The sequence below is a fragment of the Trichophyton rubrum genome, assembly GCF_000151425.1.
Source record: "Trichophyton rubrum CBS 118892 genomic scaffold supercont2.4, whole genome shotgun sequence".
NCBI classification, from domain to species: domain Eukaryota; kingdom Fungi; phylum Ascomycota; class Eurotiomycetes; order Onygenales; family Arthrodermataceae; genus Trichophyton; species Trichophyton rubrum.
This window is the reverse complement of record NW_003456425.1, coordinates 1,609,815-1,625,703: the sequence shown is the minus strand read 5'-3', so window position 1 is coordinate 1,625,703 and position 15,889 is coordinate 1,609,815. Positions and strand designations below refer to the sequence as shown.

General features: G+C 48.2%; 5 protein-coding genes across 6 annotated transcripts in view; 3 read left to right on the top strand and 2 right to left on the bottom strand.

Annotated features, from left to right (window-relative positions):
* Positions 1 to 214: 214 nt before the first annotated feature.
* Positions 215 to 4,633, bottom strand: TERG_04492 (uncharacterized protein). 2 transcript variants are annotated; one of them, XM_047749802.1, is made up of 2 exons: positions 2,023 to 4,633; positions 215 to 1,972 (listed from the first exon to the last, which is right to left on the bottom strand). In XM_047749802.1, the coding sequence occupies exon 2, from the start codon at positions 1,814 to 1,816 to the stop codon at positions 614 to 616; it is 1,203 nt and encodes a 400-aa protein (XP_047606307.1). In that variant the 5' UTR covers positions 1,817 to 1,972; positions 2,023 to 4,633; the 3' UTR covers positions 215 to 613. The 2 variants fall into 2 exon arrangements, with proteins under 2 accessions (XP_047606307.1, XP_047604248.1); XM_047748271.1 differs by having other exon boundaries at positions 215 to 4,633.
* Positions 4,634 to 5,232: 599 nt separating this feature from the next.
* Positions 5,233 to 6,948, top strand: TERG_04491 (uncharacterized protein; the record flags this gene model as incomplete). The annotated part of the gene is made up of 2 exons (XM_003235390.1): positions 5,233 to 5,607; positions 5,677 to 6,948. The coding sequence occupies 2 exons, from the start codon at positions 5,233 to 5,235 to the stop codon at positions 6,946 to 6,948; spliced, it is 1,647 nt and encodes a 548-aa protein (XP_003235438.1).
* Positions 6,949 to 7,779: 831 nt separating this feature from the next.
* Positions 7,780 to 10,378, top strand: TERG_04490 (NADH-ubiquinone oxidoreductase 78 kDa subunit, mitochondrial; the record flags this gene model as incomplete). Its single annotated transcript, XM_003235389.1, has 7 exons — positions 7,780 to 7,894; positions 7,955 to 7,978; positions 8,033 to 8,084; positions 8,141 to 8,155; positions 8,217 to 8,239; positions 8,316 to 10,197; positions 10,270 to 10,378. The coding sequence occupies 7 exons, from the start codon at positions 7,780 to 7,782 to the stop codon at positions 10,376 to 10,378; spliced, it is 2,220 nt and encodes a 739-aa protein (XP_003235437.1).
* A 505-nt stretch (positions 10,379 to 10,883) lies between these two features.
* TERG_04489 (uncharacterized protein) lies at positions 10,884 to 12,829 on the bottom strand (the record flags this gene model as incomplete). Its single annotated transcript, XM_003235388.2, has 4 exons — positions 12,122 to 12,829; positions 11,819 to 12,039; positions 11,447 to 11,753; positions 10,884 to 11,374 (listed from the first exon to the last, which is right to left on the bottom strand). The coding sequence occupies exons 1-4, from the start codon at positions 12,261 to 12,263 to the stop codon at positions 10,884 to 10,886; spliced, it is 1,161 nt and encodes a 386-aa protein (XP_003235436.1). The 5' UTR covers positions 12,264 to 12,829.
* Positions 12,830 to 13,368: 539 nt separating this feature from the next.
* Positions 13,369 to 15,889, top strand: part of TERG_04488 (uncharacterized protein) — a gene marked incomplete at both ends in the record, with an annotated part of 3,111 nt that continues 590 nt past the window's right edge. The window contains 2 exons of the mRNA XM_047748270.1: positions 13,369 to 15,736; positions 15,796 to 15,804. Of these exons, the coding sequence (XP_047604247.1) occupies positions 13,369 to 15,736; positions 15,796 to 15,804 (2,377 nt within the window). The remainder of the gene's footprint in view (positions 15,737 to 15,795; positions 15,805 to 15,889) is intronic.

Sequence of the window (15,889 nt, the reverse complement as noted above, 5' to 3'; positions counted from 1 at the left end):
TGCTGTGAAGTAGATGGAAGAAGTTCAGGTTGAGAAAAAACGAAGAGGAAGACAGAGGAAGATCTGGAGGAGAAGATAAAACAGAAAGAGCCGATTAAAAGAGAAAGAAGTATGAGTTGAGATCAAGATACATAGAACAAAAATAACAACGAAAGCGAGAAAGTCCGACTGGCGAGCAGCAGAAGGCGAGGTTGAGGTTGAAGAGAGCGCGATGTTGATGTTGATGTTGTTGTTGTTGTTGCAGCAGCCGAGAAGTTGAAGTTGAAGTCTTGAAGTTGTGGGAAGCCAAAAGGGGAAGGGCGGTGGCAGAAGGAAACAAGGGCAACGAGAGCTTGCTGCTTAGTCGCTGGTCTGGCCATGTAGAGTCGGTAAGTCCCCATATGGAAACCATGGATATAGTATGCAAACAGAAATAACTACAAGGGGTATAGACAGATGTATGATGGTATAAGGGTATCACAGGAGCAGTGGGCATAGCAGAGTCTGCATTTGGTGGACGAAAGGCACATATATCGCTATATCATTGTCTAAGGGCTGTCTAATGTATATATTAGGAACCCTACACTGTACTTGGTTTGTATGCCACATAGACAACAGGCTGATCTACTCAAGCTCACGAAACATAAGAGGCCGCAGAGACTTTCCACTCAGAATCGAAGAAGCCAGCAGCATAGAGAGAGCCTTGTCCCTTCAATGGGGTTCCCTTGTTAACAACCACGAAGTCAGGCTGGCCGACTCCTGTGAGGACAGGCACCAGGCGAGCAACCTGTTGAAGGCCGGCTATGTCGGATCCCCAAATAACTAGCTCTAAACGCTCATTTACCAAGGGGCGTATGAAGATAGCACCGAGGCCCGGCTCAAAGGGATAGCTTGTTGTTCCCTGGGAAGTCTTGATATCCAGCGATCGTGCTGAAATTGATATAGCAAAGTTCCCGGCTGTGTATCCATTTGGCTGAGCACCAAGCAAGATGTTAACGTTGTTGCCTGCCCGGCTAGCAGCAGTTGTGGAGTCGGCAGTGGGCACAGCATACGAAATGATGCAATCGGCTGACAAGTACTGGAATAAATTTCGGCAGGTTTGCAGGGCGAGATCTCGAGTTTCCTGAGCTGCAGCGGTCACAGTAAACGGCGCTTCTGTGCGGAGGAAAGCATTCACACCAGCCTGTCTGCCATATCTCTGTGAAATAGTACGCCACGAGTCACCACCCGATGTCCACTTTCCAGCACCATCTTGTGTGTACCATGTTGTGGTAGAGTTGCTAGGAGTGATTGTGAATCTAGTCGAGCCATCTACCTGGATATACAGTGGAACTTGTGATCTGATTGCGCTGGTCTCGAGGTGGAAACGGCGGATATTTCGTGTCTTTAACTTCCAGACTCCGTCATTGGTCATACCTCGCTCAACCTCGATAGAGCCAACTCGGTCAGGGGTATGTGATTGATCCACATATATACCCCCTCTGGTACTCATATGACCTGCAGGTGGGAGAGTGACCGAAAATCTTTGAGGAAGAAGATTAGTGGCATTTGGGCGTTGAACATATGTATAGTAGAAACCTTTAAGGAAGTCGGAAGTCATAATTCCGGTGTACCAGTGGTTTTTACCTGGCACTTCATGATACTTTGAGGGTGAGCCGCTCTCTTGCAACAACCTATGCATTAGACGAGAATGGTATACCACCACATTATCGTCAGAGGCACCATGCTGTTGATAGACCGGGATTCCAGCAAAGTTATCAACTAGAATCTCATGTTTAAAGTCCTGGCGCGCTCGGTAAAACGTAGAAGCCAACAATGAGTCTGTATTATGCCACATGGAGTATGGGACATAGTCTATTGAAAGGGTACCATCAGTTATGGCTCAATATGGAAGGGGGAGGATACGTACTTTCTATCGAAGTATAACCCGCAACAGGTGCTGCAGCAATGATTTTATCGGGGTAATGTGAGATGGTATACCAAGTTCCCTGGCCTGTTTCTAGTTAGATTCCAATATTAAACCGAAATAATAGCCGTACTTACCGCCGTTTGAGTGTCCGGCTATAATCCAGTCACCGTCAATGACCCCGACTCCTGTCCAACCACTGTACCTGATGTAGTCGTTAAGTGCTCGGACTGAGTGCTGTAAGTCGGCAAATCCCCAAGTATCTGGAAGTAATCTGTTAGCCAGGAATTCAACAACCAAGAGATCGAAACCTACGCCAATCGTCTCCACTCCACGGTGTTACACCACTGGGAAATAAGGTCCATGCACATATGTCAGATACACCATCAAGCATAGTGCGAATTATCTCATCACTTGCAGCTTGTCCTGCTCCATGGAGGCCTAGCAATACTGGAAGTTTTGCGCCTTTGTTTTTGTTGCATTCCAAGGATGTCGGAGGCCGCATAGTGGCATAAGAGACTACTCCTCCTGGAAGTCTGAAAGTATTTTGTTGAACTTCTGGCAGCTTTCGCCTTGTAAAAGTGATGGTCATGGGCTGCGTTCTCTGAACGCTGGAGCTACCAGGGGCCGTATACTCAAAGTATAAAGACACCGAGGATGGAACATTGGTTTTATCTTTCGCCTCAATTGTAAAGCCAATTGCGCGAGATTGTGCTCCCTCTAGCTTCACATGGTTGTTTAACATATTCAAAGAAAAGCTGGCGGCCTATAAGTGGTTAGCTATGTGATAAGACTATAGAACGGATGATCCTAACCTGGGTGCCATCTTCCTTGATGCCAACCACATCAACAGGATTACCCATGGTATTATGGAGAGTAACAGAAGCATACGGGCTAATCAAACGATTTTCAACAACATCTGCAACGAGAATACTCTTTTTGTCCACAATTAGTGTTTTAGACAACTCCTGTGCAATGTGCGTAACATTGATATACGGTTCGCCAACAGCCCCAAGAGCCCTGACATCGCGGACCACACGAAGGTCAACAGTGTGAGTTCCAGGGGACAAATCCAGAAGAAGTGGTGCTCTGCGAAAACCAAAAAAGTCACCACCAAAGTATGATTTGTTGTCAATTCGATATTCCCAGATCCTATCTGTATATAAAGCGACCACGGAGTTGGATTTAGAAACAGTCAATGTTCCACGCGCCCAGGCTTGGTACTGCTTTGCATCCCAGCCGTAGACTTCTTGAAGAGATGTCAAGTTATCTGGGGGTAAATTGATATCAAGTATAGTCTCCGGAGGGTCAGCAGTTGAATTGACATGCGTAGAAGCCATTGACCAATTTGCAAGACCGTTAAGTGCCAGAGAGCTGTCAAAGCTGGCCTTTGGGTCATATTGCAGCGTTTGAAAGCCACCATATGCTTCCAGTGGGTCAGCACCCCAGGATGATTCTAAGAAACAATGTTAGTGATGCTGCTTGGGCACAGAGTTAAATTACGTACCCCTCGTTCCTATTTCAAACGGCCCAAGAACCTGCCAGTTCTTAGAAAACGGACTCTCATTAAGCTGTAGATCGGAGCCACTGTCCGCCGAGTTGGTTGCATCGACACCGCGGCATGTCAACAGTGGGATGCAGACCCAAGGGGCTATCTGGAAGTACTTCATACCTCCCGGATGCAATAATCCCGTTTGACTGGCAAAATTATTGACTGGTTCAGTATCTGAAATGTGAGGCAACAGATCAGGAAGACCTTGGAACCACTGAGAGCACAGGTGGAATGTCCAGAGGACAAACGATGGCATTATATGCATTGTCACCCCGTAAGTTAGTACCGTCTGCTTTTTGATAATTTCGACTTGGGCTGGCTAAGTGACGCCAGGTATCACTGCGTGGTCAAAATATTGGGAACTTCGTCAAGTCTTTTGTGACAATATTTTGAACCGGACAACAGTGCAAGCCTCGATTCGCCTTGGCTCGAAGCACTTCCCCTCATTATGACGGCGAGGTTGGGTGGTCAGCTGGATGAAGCACTGAAGGACTCGCAGATAAAGCCGAAGGTTAGCCTTTTTTGCCGAAATAGCTTCGTTCAACGTCAAGAATCCAGGTAGGAAAAGTCATCAGCTTCTGGAGGACCAAGCCCTTCACTGAAAGTCAACCAAGCTGTAGCGATCGCCGTATGAGATCCCAACTCCTAAATTTTCAGACCAGTTTTTCAGGCAGGGAGAATCAGATACCCCAGTCATGACTCGGTGGTACTGTACACGGTATCAAATTTTGGCGGTCTTGCGTTCCAGGCTGGTGGCGTAGAAGCCGACATTACTATGAGGTATAACACCACCCCCCAAATTGTTTCCTAGTTAACTTGGTGATGCTTTCCTTGCGGGGTTCACCGACACTCCGCCAGCCGTCTTAGTAGGAGACTATTTCATGGCTGCATATCTCATGTCCAAGGAGCTATCATTGGCCCCCTGTCAGGTTGAACAAGACAGAGGTCATTCTTCGCTCCCATGGAGAACATTCATCGGGAATCCGGACGAGTGAGAAAGCGAGAATGGCAGGCTTTGTCTAGCGAGACTTTCCGCATGAAGTTAATTTTGGCAAACCGAACATAGTTAGTAGTGGCGCTATGGGGTGGAGGGACGAAGTGTTGCGATGGTTTTGCCCCAGAGAACAAGATCCAATGGAGGCTCAAAACTTGGTTTTGGGTTGGACGCCGCACGTCACGTGAAAATCAGCCGCTGCTTATGTAATTAGACCTCATTGCGGTGGCTATAAATAGCAAGGGCGGCTATCAAAGTACCCATAGGCGCTGGGCAGCAAGGGTGGAAAAGTAGGACGGAGCCACATCAAGTAGTATGGGCAGACGTCAATGACATGAACAGGAGAAGTTCGGTGGGCTGGGCCGGCACTATAACAAGTATCTTATCGTATGAGTTTTCACGTGATAGCTTGGTAATGGAAATCTATTCCGACGGAGGCTTGTTAGAGCAACTTGAGACATGTCTGGGTGTATCTCTGTATATTCTCGTATCCATCTTTCTCCGCATCTGTCATGAGTATCCCCATGAGTAGATCTCTTTATCATGTTCTTCCCGCGTCAGATCTTTTGCGTTATCTTTACTCCAGATCTCGCGTCCTTGTATTTATCGATCTCCGCTTACTCATCCGCTCGCCCGTGAGCCCTGCAAAAACACGTGTTGTCCCGGCCAATCAAGCGTGCCACTTGATCTGCCTTGTACACGCATTCCTTCTCATCCCATAACTTTTTTCAAGCAGAGCAAGCAGCGAACAAGTGGTGATATGTCCAACCACAGTGCAGCACCAAATCGACCAAGCTGATAATGAGCGTTACAACGCTTGTCGATACACGGCAGCAGAAGTCCTCAGGTCTGCCACCCTCCTGGCCACCTCAAATGACCGCCGACACCTCTACAACCGAGAAATTCCCTACTCTGGGCGATGACGACGCACTGATTGAGCAGAAGGGAGAGAGCGTTTTCTTGCCATCCACGATCAAGTATGCAGGGGAATCATTATGGCAGCCACGGAAGAGCAGGGCCTACTCACGGGGGCCACAGCCTGCCGAGCGTTCACATCGTCCCCGGAAGAGTATCAGTGAAGCTCTGGGGTCATTCAGGACTCGAGGTACAAGCGTCAGCGTCAATGCCCAGGAGCTGGCAGAATCGTTAAAGGCACCAATTTCTTATAAACTTATTGTGAGTGTGGCCTGAAGAGCTTGTGAGGAAGCTATGATGACGCTCCGTTGCTAATTGACTTGTCTCCAGGGTCTTTGCTTAGTCTGGTACCTGACATCAGCGCTCACAAATACTTCATCGAAATCTATCCTCATGGCACTTCCAAAACCTATAACGCTTACGATTGTTCAATTTGCATTTGTATCAACATGGTGTTTGTTTCTCGCATACCTCGCGTCCGTCTTTCCGATGCTAAAAACTGCTGTTCCCGTCCTCAAAAACAAGATCCGTTATCCCTCATACGCCATCATCTCGACAGCGCTGCCCCTGGCTGGATTCCAATTACTGGGCCACATACTCAGCTCTATGTCCACCTCGCAAATACCCGTATCACTGGTTCATACAATCAAGGGGCTTTCTCCGCTTTTCACCGTCCTCGCATATCGTATCTTTTTCCGCATTCGATATGCTAGGGCTACGTACCTCTCTCTCATCCCTCTCACCTTGGGAGTCATGCTTGCCTGTTCAGCTGGGTTCTCAACAAACCTCTTTGGGATTATCTGTGCCCTTGCAGCAGCTCTTGTTTTCGTTGCACAGAATATCTTCTCAAAGAAACTTTTCAATGAAGCTGCGCGTGTGGAGGCAGATGGCCAATCACCCGGAGACACAAAGCTAGATAAGCTCAACCTTTTATGTTATTGTTCAGGTCTCGCGTTCATCTTGACCCTACCGATTTGGTTCCTATCCGAAGGCTATCCGCTAATGATCGACTTCCTGTCCTCTGGCTCTATCAGCCTATCAAATAAGAAAGGCGCCCTTGATCATGGCCCGTTGATGCTGGAATTTATCTTCAATGGTGTTTTCCATTTTGCACAGAACATCATGGCATTCGTTCTACTCTCCATGATCTCACCAGTGTCATATTCAGTTGCTTCATTAATCAAACGAGTTTTCGTCGTCGTTGTTGCCATTGTCTGGTTCGGAAACGCCACGACGCCCATACAGGCTTTCGGTATCGCTCTCACTTTCCTCGGCCTATATCTGTATGACAGAAACAAGCAGGACGATGCAGCAGATCGACGGGCCAATGCGGACCACTTCCACAAGAATAATACCATCCTGCCTCTTAACACTGCTTCCAACAGCTCAGCCAAAGTCTGGAACTCCAACGGATATACCTTCCCTCCCCCCTCCGTGGGTGGCTTGGGTATCCATCCTATGGACGTCAATGGCAAAAAAGAAGATGATAAAACGAACGGTGTCTCAAGGAGGAATAGCATGGCTCGCCCATGGCTACCACCAGGGACTAAGCAAGAGTCCACATGGCAACCTGGTGATGCATCCTCCGCGCCCCAGAAGTAATATATGCTCATGCTACCTATCATGTTTTTCCCCCTCGTCTCATTGTTTTTATTTCTCTTCCTCCGAAGGGTTCGTGGAGTTTAGAAGGGATTCGGGACATACTTTTTTACCCTTTTATTCATTCTTGTTAATAATTCATTGCTTTTTTAATTGCACGATACGGCGTCCTAAAGGCGGCGAAACCCAATGGCTTCTCTGCCGTTTTTGGTAATTTGGAGGATTGGATAGAATTTATATACCTTACAACTCCGTTTTTTGTGAGTGAAAAATGAATGAATAACATCATTTGTCTATACTTTTAATCATCTCTGTCTGCTTTGTTACTTGATATGTGTAGCATCCGTCGGTAAGGAACTGCTCCATAACAAGGTTAACAGGTAACCCTAGGGAGCTCCAGCTACGGTGCAGGATCTGTTCTCGGATCACACTGTAGAGGAGGAAGGGCTGGTAGCATCTCCTGAGAGAGCATACCCTCCACCTACAATAATCTATGTCCGTTGAAAATGAGTTGGAGAAAGAAAAGGGGAAAAGAAGAAAAGAAAGCGAGAATAGACGCAATTTTCAATTTATCCACAGGTGTTCGCGGAGCCCAGACGGGTGAATGTTATTCCTCTCCGTAAACTTCAGCCAATTAGATGTGGAGGATTTGAATGAAGCCAGAGACGAAGCAAATGAAGCAACAAATAAAGTCGAAGCAAGACGGACGTCGAAGTCTTCATTGCATCGCTCGCAGTAGTCGCTCCGTCACGCAAGCCTTCACGGTCCTAGACCTTCCCTTCATATCGGTGTCCTGTTTCTGATTAAGCTGTCTCTTTCTCTATCTTGCCAGCTATGCGGCCACAATTGTTCCGTGTCGCCGCCCGATCGAGGAGATGGACGACCCTTAACTACTCCCGTCCATTCAGCACGACGGGTGCTAGGCAGGTGGAAGTCGAAGTCACAATTGGTCGGTAGCTAATGTCGCTGAATTACTGGATAATTTGCTAACCCATTATTGATGCTTTAGATGGCAAGAAGGTATCGATAGAAGGTATTGCGCTTACCCCCACGGTTATTCCAACGATATACTGACTAGACCATTCAGCTGGTTCGGCACTCATCCAGGCCTGTGAGAAGGCTGGTTCTACAGTCCCTAGGTACGTTATATCAATAATGCTGTTGTTGTATCTAGATTGCTAATTTATCGTTGTAGATATTGTTACCATGAGTAAGTTATATTTAACCAACGCATTGAGAAAAGGAACGCCGCTGAAACATTTCCCGAAAAGGAAACTATTAATTGCAGGAAATTGTACGATGATCCAATTCTCTGATACTTTATGAATTTTTTTTTTTTTTTTTTTTTTAGCTTACAGTGATCTGTTTAGGCCGAATGTGTCTTGTCGAAGTCGAAAGAGCCCCCAAGCCAGTCGCTTCATGTGCGTGGCCCGTTCAGCCCGGAATGGTGGTCAAGACGAACTCCCCTCTAGTACACAAGGCCAGAGAAGGTGTTATGGAATTCTTACTCGCCAACCACCCACTCGATTGTCCCATTTGTGACCAGGGAGGAGAATGTGACCTCCAGGACCAGTCAATGAGATATGGTGCTGACCGAGGAAGATTCCATGAAGTTGGAGGAAAGCGTGCTGTAGAGGATAAAAATATCGGCCCTTTGATCAAAACTTCCATGAACAGATGTATCCACTGCACACGATGCGTTCGTTTCGCCAATGACGTGGCCGGTGCACCTGAATTGGGAACTACTGGACGTGGAAACGACATGCAGATCGGGACCTATCTCGAGAAGAACTTGGACTCTGAATTGTCTGCCAATGTTATCGATCTGTGTCCAGTCGGGGCATTGACTTCCAAGCCATATGCCTTCCGCGCTAGACCTTGGGAGCTTAAGCATACCGAGAGTATTGACGTTCTCGATGCCCTTGGTTCCAATATCACAATCGATACGCGGGGAATGGAAGTTATGCGTGTTCAGCCCAGGCTAAACGATGACGTTAATGAGGAATGGATCAACGACAAGACCAGATTCGCATGCGATGGTCTCAAGACCCAGAGACTCACGACTCCTCTCATCCGCCGGGATAATAAGTTCGTTCCTGCAACCTGGGAACAGGCCCTGACTGAAATTGGGAATGCGCACAAGTCTCTAGCCCCCAAGGGCAACGAATTCAAAGCCGTTGCAGGTCACTTAATTGAGACTGAATCTCTCGTGGCCATGAAGGATCTCGCCAACAAGCTTGGATCCGAAAACCTTGCGCTTGACCAAGCCGGTGGCAGCCAGCCAATCGCCCACGGAGTTGATGTTAGATCTAACTACCTCTTCAACTCTAAGATCTTCGGAATCGAAGAAGCTGATACCATGCTCCTGGTCGGAACAAACCCCCGCCACGAAGCCGCCGTTCTCAATGCCCGCATCCGTAAACAATTCCTCCGTTCTGACCTCGAAATCGGCCTAGTCGGCGAGCCCTTTGAGAGCACCTTTGAATTTGAACATTTCGGAACTGATGCTGCTGCCTTGAAGACTACCCTTGCTGGAGCATTCGGAAAGAAACTCGCCGTTGCAAAGAGGCCCATGATAATTGTTGGAAGTGCGGTAGCAGAACACCCTGATGCCAAGGCTATATTCGAAACAATTGGATCTTTCATTGATAAGAATGCCGCTACATTCATTACTCCAGAATGGCAAGGATACAATGTTTTACAACGTGTTGCATCTCGAGGCGGAGCTTACGAAGTTGGTTTCACCACCCCATCCGCCGAAGTGGCCAATACCACTCCCAAGATGGTATGGCTACTGGGAGCTGACGAGATCAGTGAAGCCGATATCCCCAAGGGTGCGTTTGTCGTCTACCAGGGCCACCATGGTGATCGTGGAGCACAGCTCGCGGATGTTGTACTTCCAGGTGCCGCCTACACTGAAAAAAGCGGGACTTATGTTAACACTGAAGGCCGCGTCCAAATGACCCGCGCCGCCACCTCTCTTGCTGGGGCCGCTAGAGAAGATTGGAAGATCATCCGGGCAGTCAGCGAGTTCCTCGGTGCTCCATTGCCATATGACGATGTTGAAATGCTCCGAGACCGTATGGAAGAAGTCAGCCCAGCCCTTCGAAGATATGACATCGTTGAACCATCCTCTCTAGGCTCATTGAGCAAGATCCAATTGGTAGACCAGAACCGAGGTAGCAAAGTAACTGGTACTCCCCTTAAGAAGCCGATTGAAAACTTTTACTTCACAGATGTTATTTCCAGAAGGTATGTCATTAGCCGATCTCCCAATTTCTTATGGTGTTCTCGTTCTATGCCACTAACGTACCCGCTTCCCAGTTCGACAACGATGGCTAGATGTTCTGCTGCCAAAGAAACCGGAAACCCAGAGACCAATTTCATGGCTCCTGGCGAGAGCTCGGCCACAGCCCAAGCTGTCCAGGGCTAATCAGACCTATCTACATGTCCCCATCCCCCTCTTCACCTGTCTGTCCCCTCAAAATATTCTCTATGCCATACAAAACAACCTGATTTCATGTACTTTCTTGCGGTTATAGGCGTTTCATTCTCCTTTGTCCCCGGATCTCTTTTTATGTTTATATACATATTCTACTTTCTTTTTCGTTCTATCCTTTTTTTATCCCGTCTTTGTGACCTGTAGTATCACCCACATATATGTCCTAGTCATCTTTTGTGCTTATCGATGTTGATAGAAAAGTGGCTATTGTTTTGTGTGGCAAAGGAGAGGGAGTAGGGTAGGATAACCGATGCTGAAGAGGCTTATTTTTTTTTCATACAAGTTGGACAGATTAACCTAGAGATAACCCTGTACAAGAGGAAAAGTAAGACGAATTAACTACTATTTACTCCATCAAGTCATAATCATGATGTTTCATGCCAAGATCCAGCCTTCTCTCAGGCAAGGTGTAAGGTAAATACCAAAGCGAACGTCGTTAGAGTTCATCGTCCCCTGAATCGGTTGCATCACCTTCATTGCTTTCAATAACTGGTTTTTCAGCAGCTCTTTTCTTACTGAACGGTAATTCTCGCGGAGGGGGCGGCTCTGAGATTTCAGGTTTTGCGGACAGTTCAGGCGCGTTCCGTGGCCGCTTAACATCCTGAGTGACAGCAGCTTTCGTCGTCCTGGAAATTGTTTGCGCCCTTCCTCCCTTCTTTGAGGTGGGAGGACGAGGGGGTGCCTCATCATCTATTTCCGATGCTGTCTCATCCTCGAGAGGTTGTGGTGTGTCCTGTCTTTCATCTGTGGTACTGCCCTCGTCTAAGGTAGCAGTAACATCTTTCTTGTCTATATCCATTGCATCAAAACCGTCATCGCTTTCCGATTCTTCGGGCGGAGGTTCGTCTGCTTTTCGCTTGGATAGTCTACTCGTGGCCGGTTTACCGGTTGCTTTCTGTGGTGCTTCCGTTGTTGCCACTTCTTGTGCTAGTTGCACAGTTACATCTTGTTAGCGTTTGAATACCCGCACAAGTAGCATAGCAGGTATTGTAAACCAACCTGTGTCTGGATCCTTTTTGGCTTTTATCAATAGATGCTGTTGGCTTCTAATCTTGGATTTTTTCTCATTTAGAAGACAAACAAACTTCCCGATTAACTGTTCGTCGTGTCGGTTCTTGGTTTCAATGAAATCTTCCAACTGAGCTTTCAACTTATTGATTGTGTCTTCTGCTTCACGATATTTTAATTGCAGGTTAGAAACTTGTTGTTCTAATGCCTTCGCCTTGGATATGGCCATTCCGGTCCATCCATACAGTTCAATTGCTTGCTCATCGTCCTGTTTCAAGACAACAGTTCCTAGTTTTTGCTAACACACCGGCCTGTTGTTAGTAGCAAACGCAGGAGTCAGTTAAGACGTTTATCAGGGCATACCGTGATTGAATCAATCCGTTTTCTCAAGGTGATATGTAGTTCCTTGTTTTCTTCATCGCCATCGCCTTGTACTGCCGCCAGGACTTCTAGCCCGGAGATCCATTCTGCGTTTGCACTGGATTCTCGTATCCGATCAAAGGAATAGGAGAGTATTGCAACCCACTCATCGTCATCACCCCGGTAGTTTTTCGCTCGTAGTTTCTTGATTCCACTCGAGGTCACTAAAATTCATATTCTGTGAGACAACGTTGCCGCAATGTAAAAGCAATTTACCATGCCGAAGAAAGGGGAGACAAAACCCACGGGATCCAACATATGGGGTCTCTCCCTCGGTCCCAACAAGCTGCAAGTCCAAGTCAGAAGCTCCAGACTTTGATACCTTGATCAAAGCATAGTCGCCAGAACTATCACTTCGAGGAATACGAAGGATACTATCCTGAGACATTGCTGACGGACTGCGAAAATCACCAACGCAGTGCAACACAAGCTACCCAATCAATAAACCAAGGGAAATTGGGGTGTTAACTCCAAACTTAAGAGAAGAATAAAGGTGTCAGATGAAGTCGTTCGTTTATAAAGTCGTTGTAGCTGCTGCCTAGTTGTTGCGATAAGGTCGGTCACATGACTGATATCACCCGCTGAAAGAACGAGGCGATGAGAAAGCTCGACAGAAGCCAGAAAGAAGCCAGAAAGAAGCCAGAAAAAAGCCACAGACGCGCCAGGAGAGCAGACGACAGGTCTAGAGTGCATATATCGGGTGTTATTTGGGTACAGGCCAGCATACATTCAGTGAGAGCTTCGCGAGTTGTCCAATTGCCTGCTGACACTTTTAATCGCTGGCCAGCACCAACCCTGCCCAACGAGGCCCAAGGAAAAATCAGCCAGTGAGCTGTACTACGTATTTAGCATCTTCCCTGTGATTTGGCCTTCCCATCGACTCCCCAGCTCAAGCATTAACCGCTACTGCAAGCTGCAGCGCCGCCGCTGCGCTCCCCTGGAGCCAAGTGTTGCTGTCGTCTGCTGTCGGCGGCTGAGTCAGCTGAGCGCGTCGCAAAAGCGCGGCCTTCTTAGCCGCATCGCTTAGCTGTCCAGAACCAGCTTAGGCGCCTTCTGGGCCCCCAACCTCCTTCTTCCTCTCCTTCTCGCCCAAGGGTCTGTATCAGACACGACCGCAATCTTGTCTGAGACACCCTACCCTCCAGCCCCTGATATTTCAACTCCTTTCACTCGTTCCAAGGGGCTCCTCCCCCTTTTACTCAATCGTTAACGCTCTCGCCACTGGTCAAACCTGGGGGACAACGATCGCGTGTGGACCTTGTTTCCTTCTTTTTCTTCTTCCTTTTCCTCTTCCTTGCCCGCGCCCTTTTGCGAACGCAACCAAGATACCGTCGACCCATAATTCTACGTCTGCCTCTCCCGTCATACACGCTCTCCGACATATATAGTATTTTCCAGAAGCCACAATTGAACGTGAGGGAGCCCCTTCGGCGGGAAACTCTTCGCGAGTTCTTCATGAAGCCTCCAACATCTTACCGGAAAATTCGGTGGTCATGGAGTCCAGTATGGACGCTTTAATCATGCACAAACCGAATGAAACAGAGGTCGAATGTTGGGATGATGATGAGGACTTACACTGTGGTGATGGCTTTCAGTTACGCACAGTCTCTGCTACCACGTCGGTTACAGGGTCTTCCGTTCGCCCGTCAGGCCATCGTGACTCGATCTCGTCTCGCCGCTCTTGGAGGTCAGACCGTGATTCCAACTTGGGTGACGATGAAAGCTGGCAGTTATTGCTCAATCCGAACGATGACTCCCCTAACCAGGACGCAATCGTGTCAGCAAAAAACGCTGGGATACCCATTCCGTCAGACATACCAACTTCTGCATTACTCGGAGGGTCAATAAAGAGGCTGGGTGGCCGGAAACAGCGAGCCATCGTGGGTGACGACTGGCTAGAGGATCTTGACCTTTCAGCCTTTGAAGCAAGGCCCAAGGTCAAATTATATCACGAAGCTACAGCACCTGACTCACTACTTCATCTAGACTCTTTACCTGCTCCCAGCTTTGACAAACAGATAGATACCCATCCATTTGTTCTTCATGATCTTGTCAAATTCCGTGACACAGAGGAGGACATGTTGTTTGGCGACGTTTCCACCATTAAAATTACCAAAACTCGATCCAACCAGCCTACAGTCCCGCCCTCGCGGCTAGAGTCGCGAGAAAAGGATGACGATTTTGAATCTGAGCTAGTCCTGCCGGAGGATGGTACACCCCTACGCCTCTCCCAGCGTCGAGACATGTCCTTAACTTCTGATTTCCTAACCGATGATTTTGACACCGAATGGGCAGAAGGCAGTATTGGTGTCCGTTTCGGAGGCACCCGAAGAGATGGTCGCTCCAATCGCAGCTCTTCTGTTGGAGCACTCAGCCCGAGCATGTCCAGCTGCCTGACTATCGAAAGTGAAGACGATGGTATCGATGGTTTAATACTTCCTGATGGCCCCCTGGACCTTGAAAAATCACTTCAGAAACGGGCTAAACTACAGTCACCACCCCCTAGCATTCCGGAGACACCCACCGAACAACAAGTCACTCCCAGCAATAAAGGCCCTAAACATGCGGAGCCAAAAAACGATGATTTCTTTTCCGGCATCGAAATAGGGGATGGCGAAGCCTTTGACGCTGGAAAGTTAACTCTTAACCGGAATGTCAAACGAAGAATTGAACCACCATCAACTCCCCCTCGACGAGGAGCAACAAGCATTACGTTTACCAACAAGGCTCCTGCCACTGGGACTCGAATACCCCGACTCTCTGCCCATGAAAGGCCGCACTCCACCTACCTGGAGCCTGTTTCCGAAAGTGGTGCCCCTGTTTCCCAAACACCAAGGCGTCCTCACTCCCGCTTAAGTGGGCATGCAACCCATTCATCATTAACGAACATACCCTTATCGAACTCTTTAGCATCGAGCCTTTCACCGCCAAGTCGACGAGTAGTTGCGGCCAGACCCCCCAAAGAGGTTTTGCGAGGTGACCTTGCGAATACCAACACCCAACTACTCAAATCCAAACGTTCAACCCCCGTCATGCGCCCTTCATCAGGGAATACAACTGCTTCCCAAACACAGATTTCACCATCCAGGCAGGCAAGCTATAGTAAACCAGCGCCCACATCCCGCCCCAAAACACCAGTTGAGCGTCACGCAACCGAGTCTCGTCTCCATTCCCAACGCCGACCTCAGGTTCCCTTTCTCCCTGCAGGTGTATCTCCTAGCCAATCTCACCATGTCAGTGTTAAATCTAGTAGACATTTCCGTCGAACTGACTCAGAAAGTTCGGGGGATATGCTTATAAGGTCAACATCCAGGTCTTCAAAGCGGACACGTTATGACAGCTCTGGTCGCCCTATCAGCTATTCTGGAGATACTATTTCTGCCGCCGCAAAGCAAACTATCACAAAACCAACTCGTCGGAAGAACTTTGGTGACGGCACGGAATTAGACATTTTTGATGACCTTCCAACTTCTGCTTCTCTTGAAAGCAGATTCATGAAAGCCCCCATCAAACGAGGTGCCCCCCGTTCTCTACGAAGCAAGTTAAGCCAGTCACACATAATTGCACCAAGGACAGATACCCCAGTCCCATCTTCAGGGCCCACAAGCCCACCAGTGCAAGACTCGACACCTCGATTTGCACGAGACACAAATGCATCCAGGAATGCACGTGAGCAACGCATAACGTCAATGGGTAGCAGCCTGCATCAACTCACTTCAGTGAACCTCAACTGGAAAACCCAGCCTGCCACTCGGTCTCTGGCGAGCCCTTCACTCCCGCGGAGCCGTCACGGTCATAAACATTCCCTCAGCCGGCCCCATCTCATCAAACCAATGGGCAATGGGGTCCACGATGCTAAAAGTCAGTCTTCCAATGCACATTAGATTTCTTACCCTTCAGTTACTGACTCAATTTTACAGATGTCAAAGGTATGCAATATAATCCTGCACTCTACAAATGGGAAGGCAATGAGAATGCCACAGCCGCATTCGAGACGCCATCTACGCCTGCGCC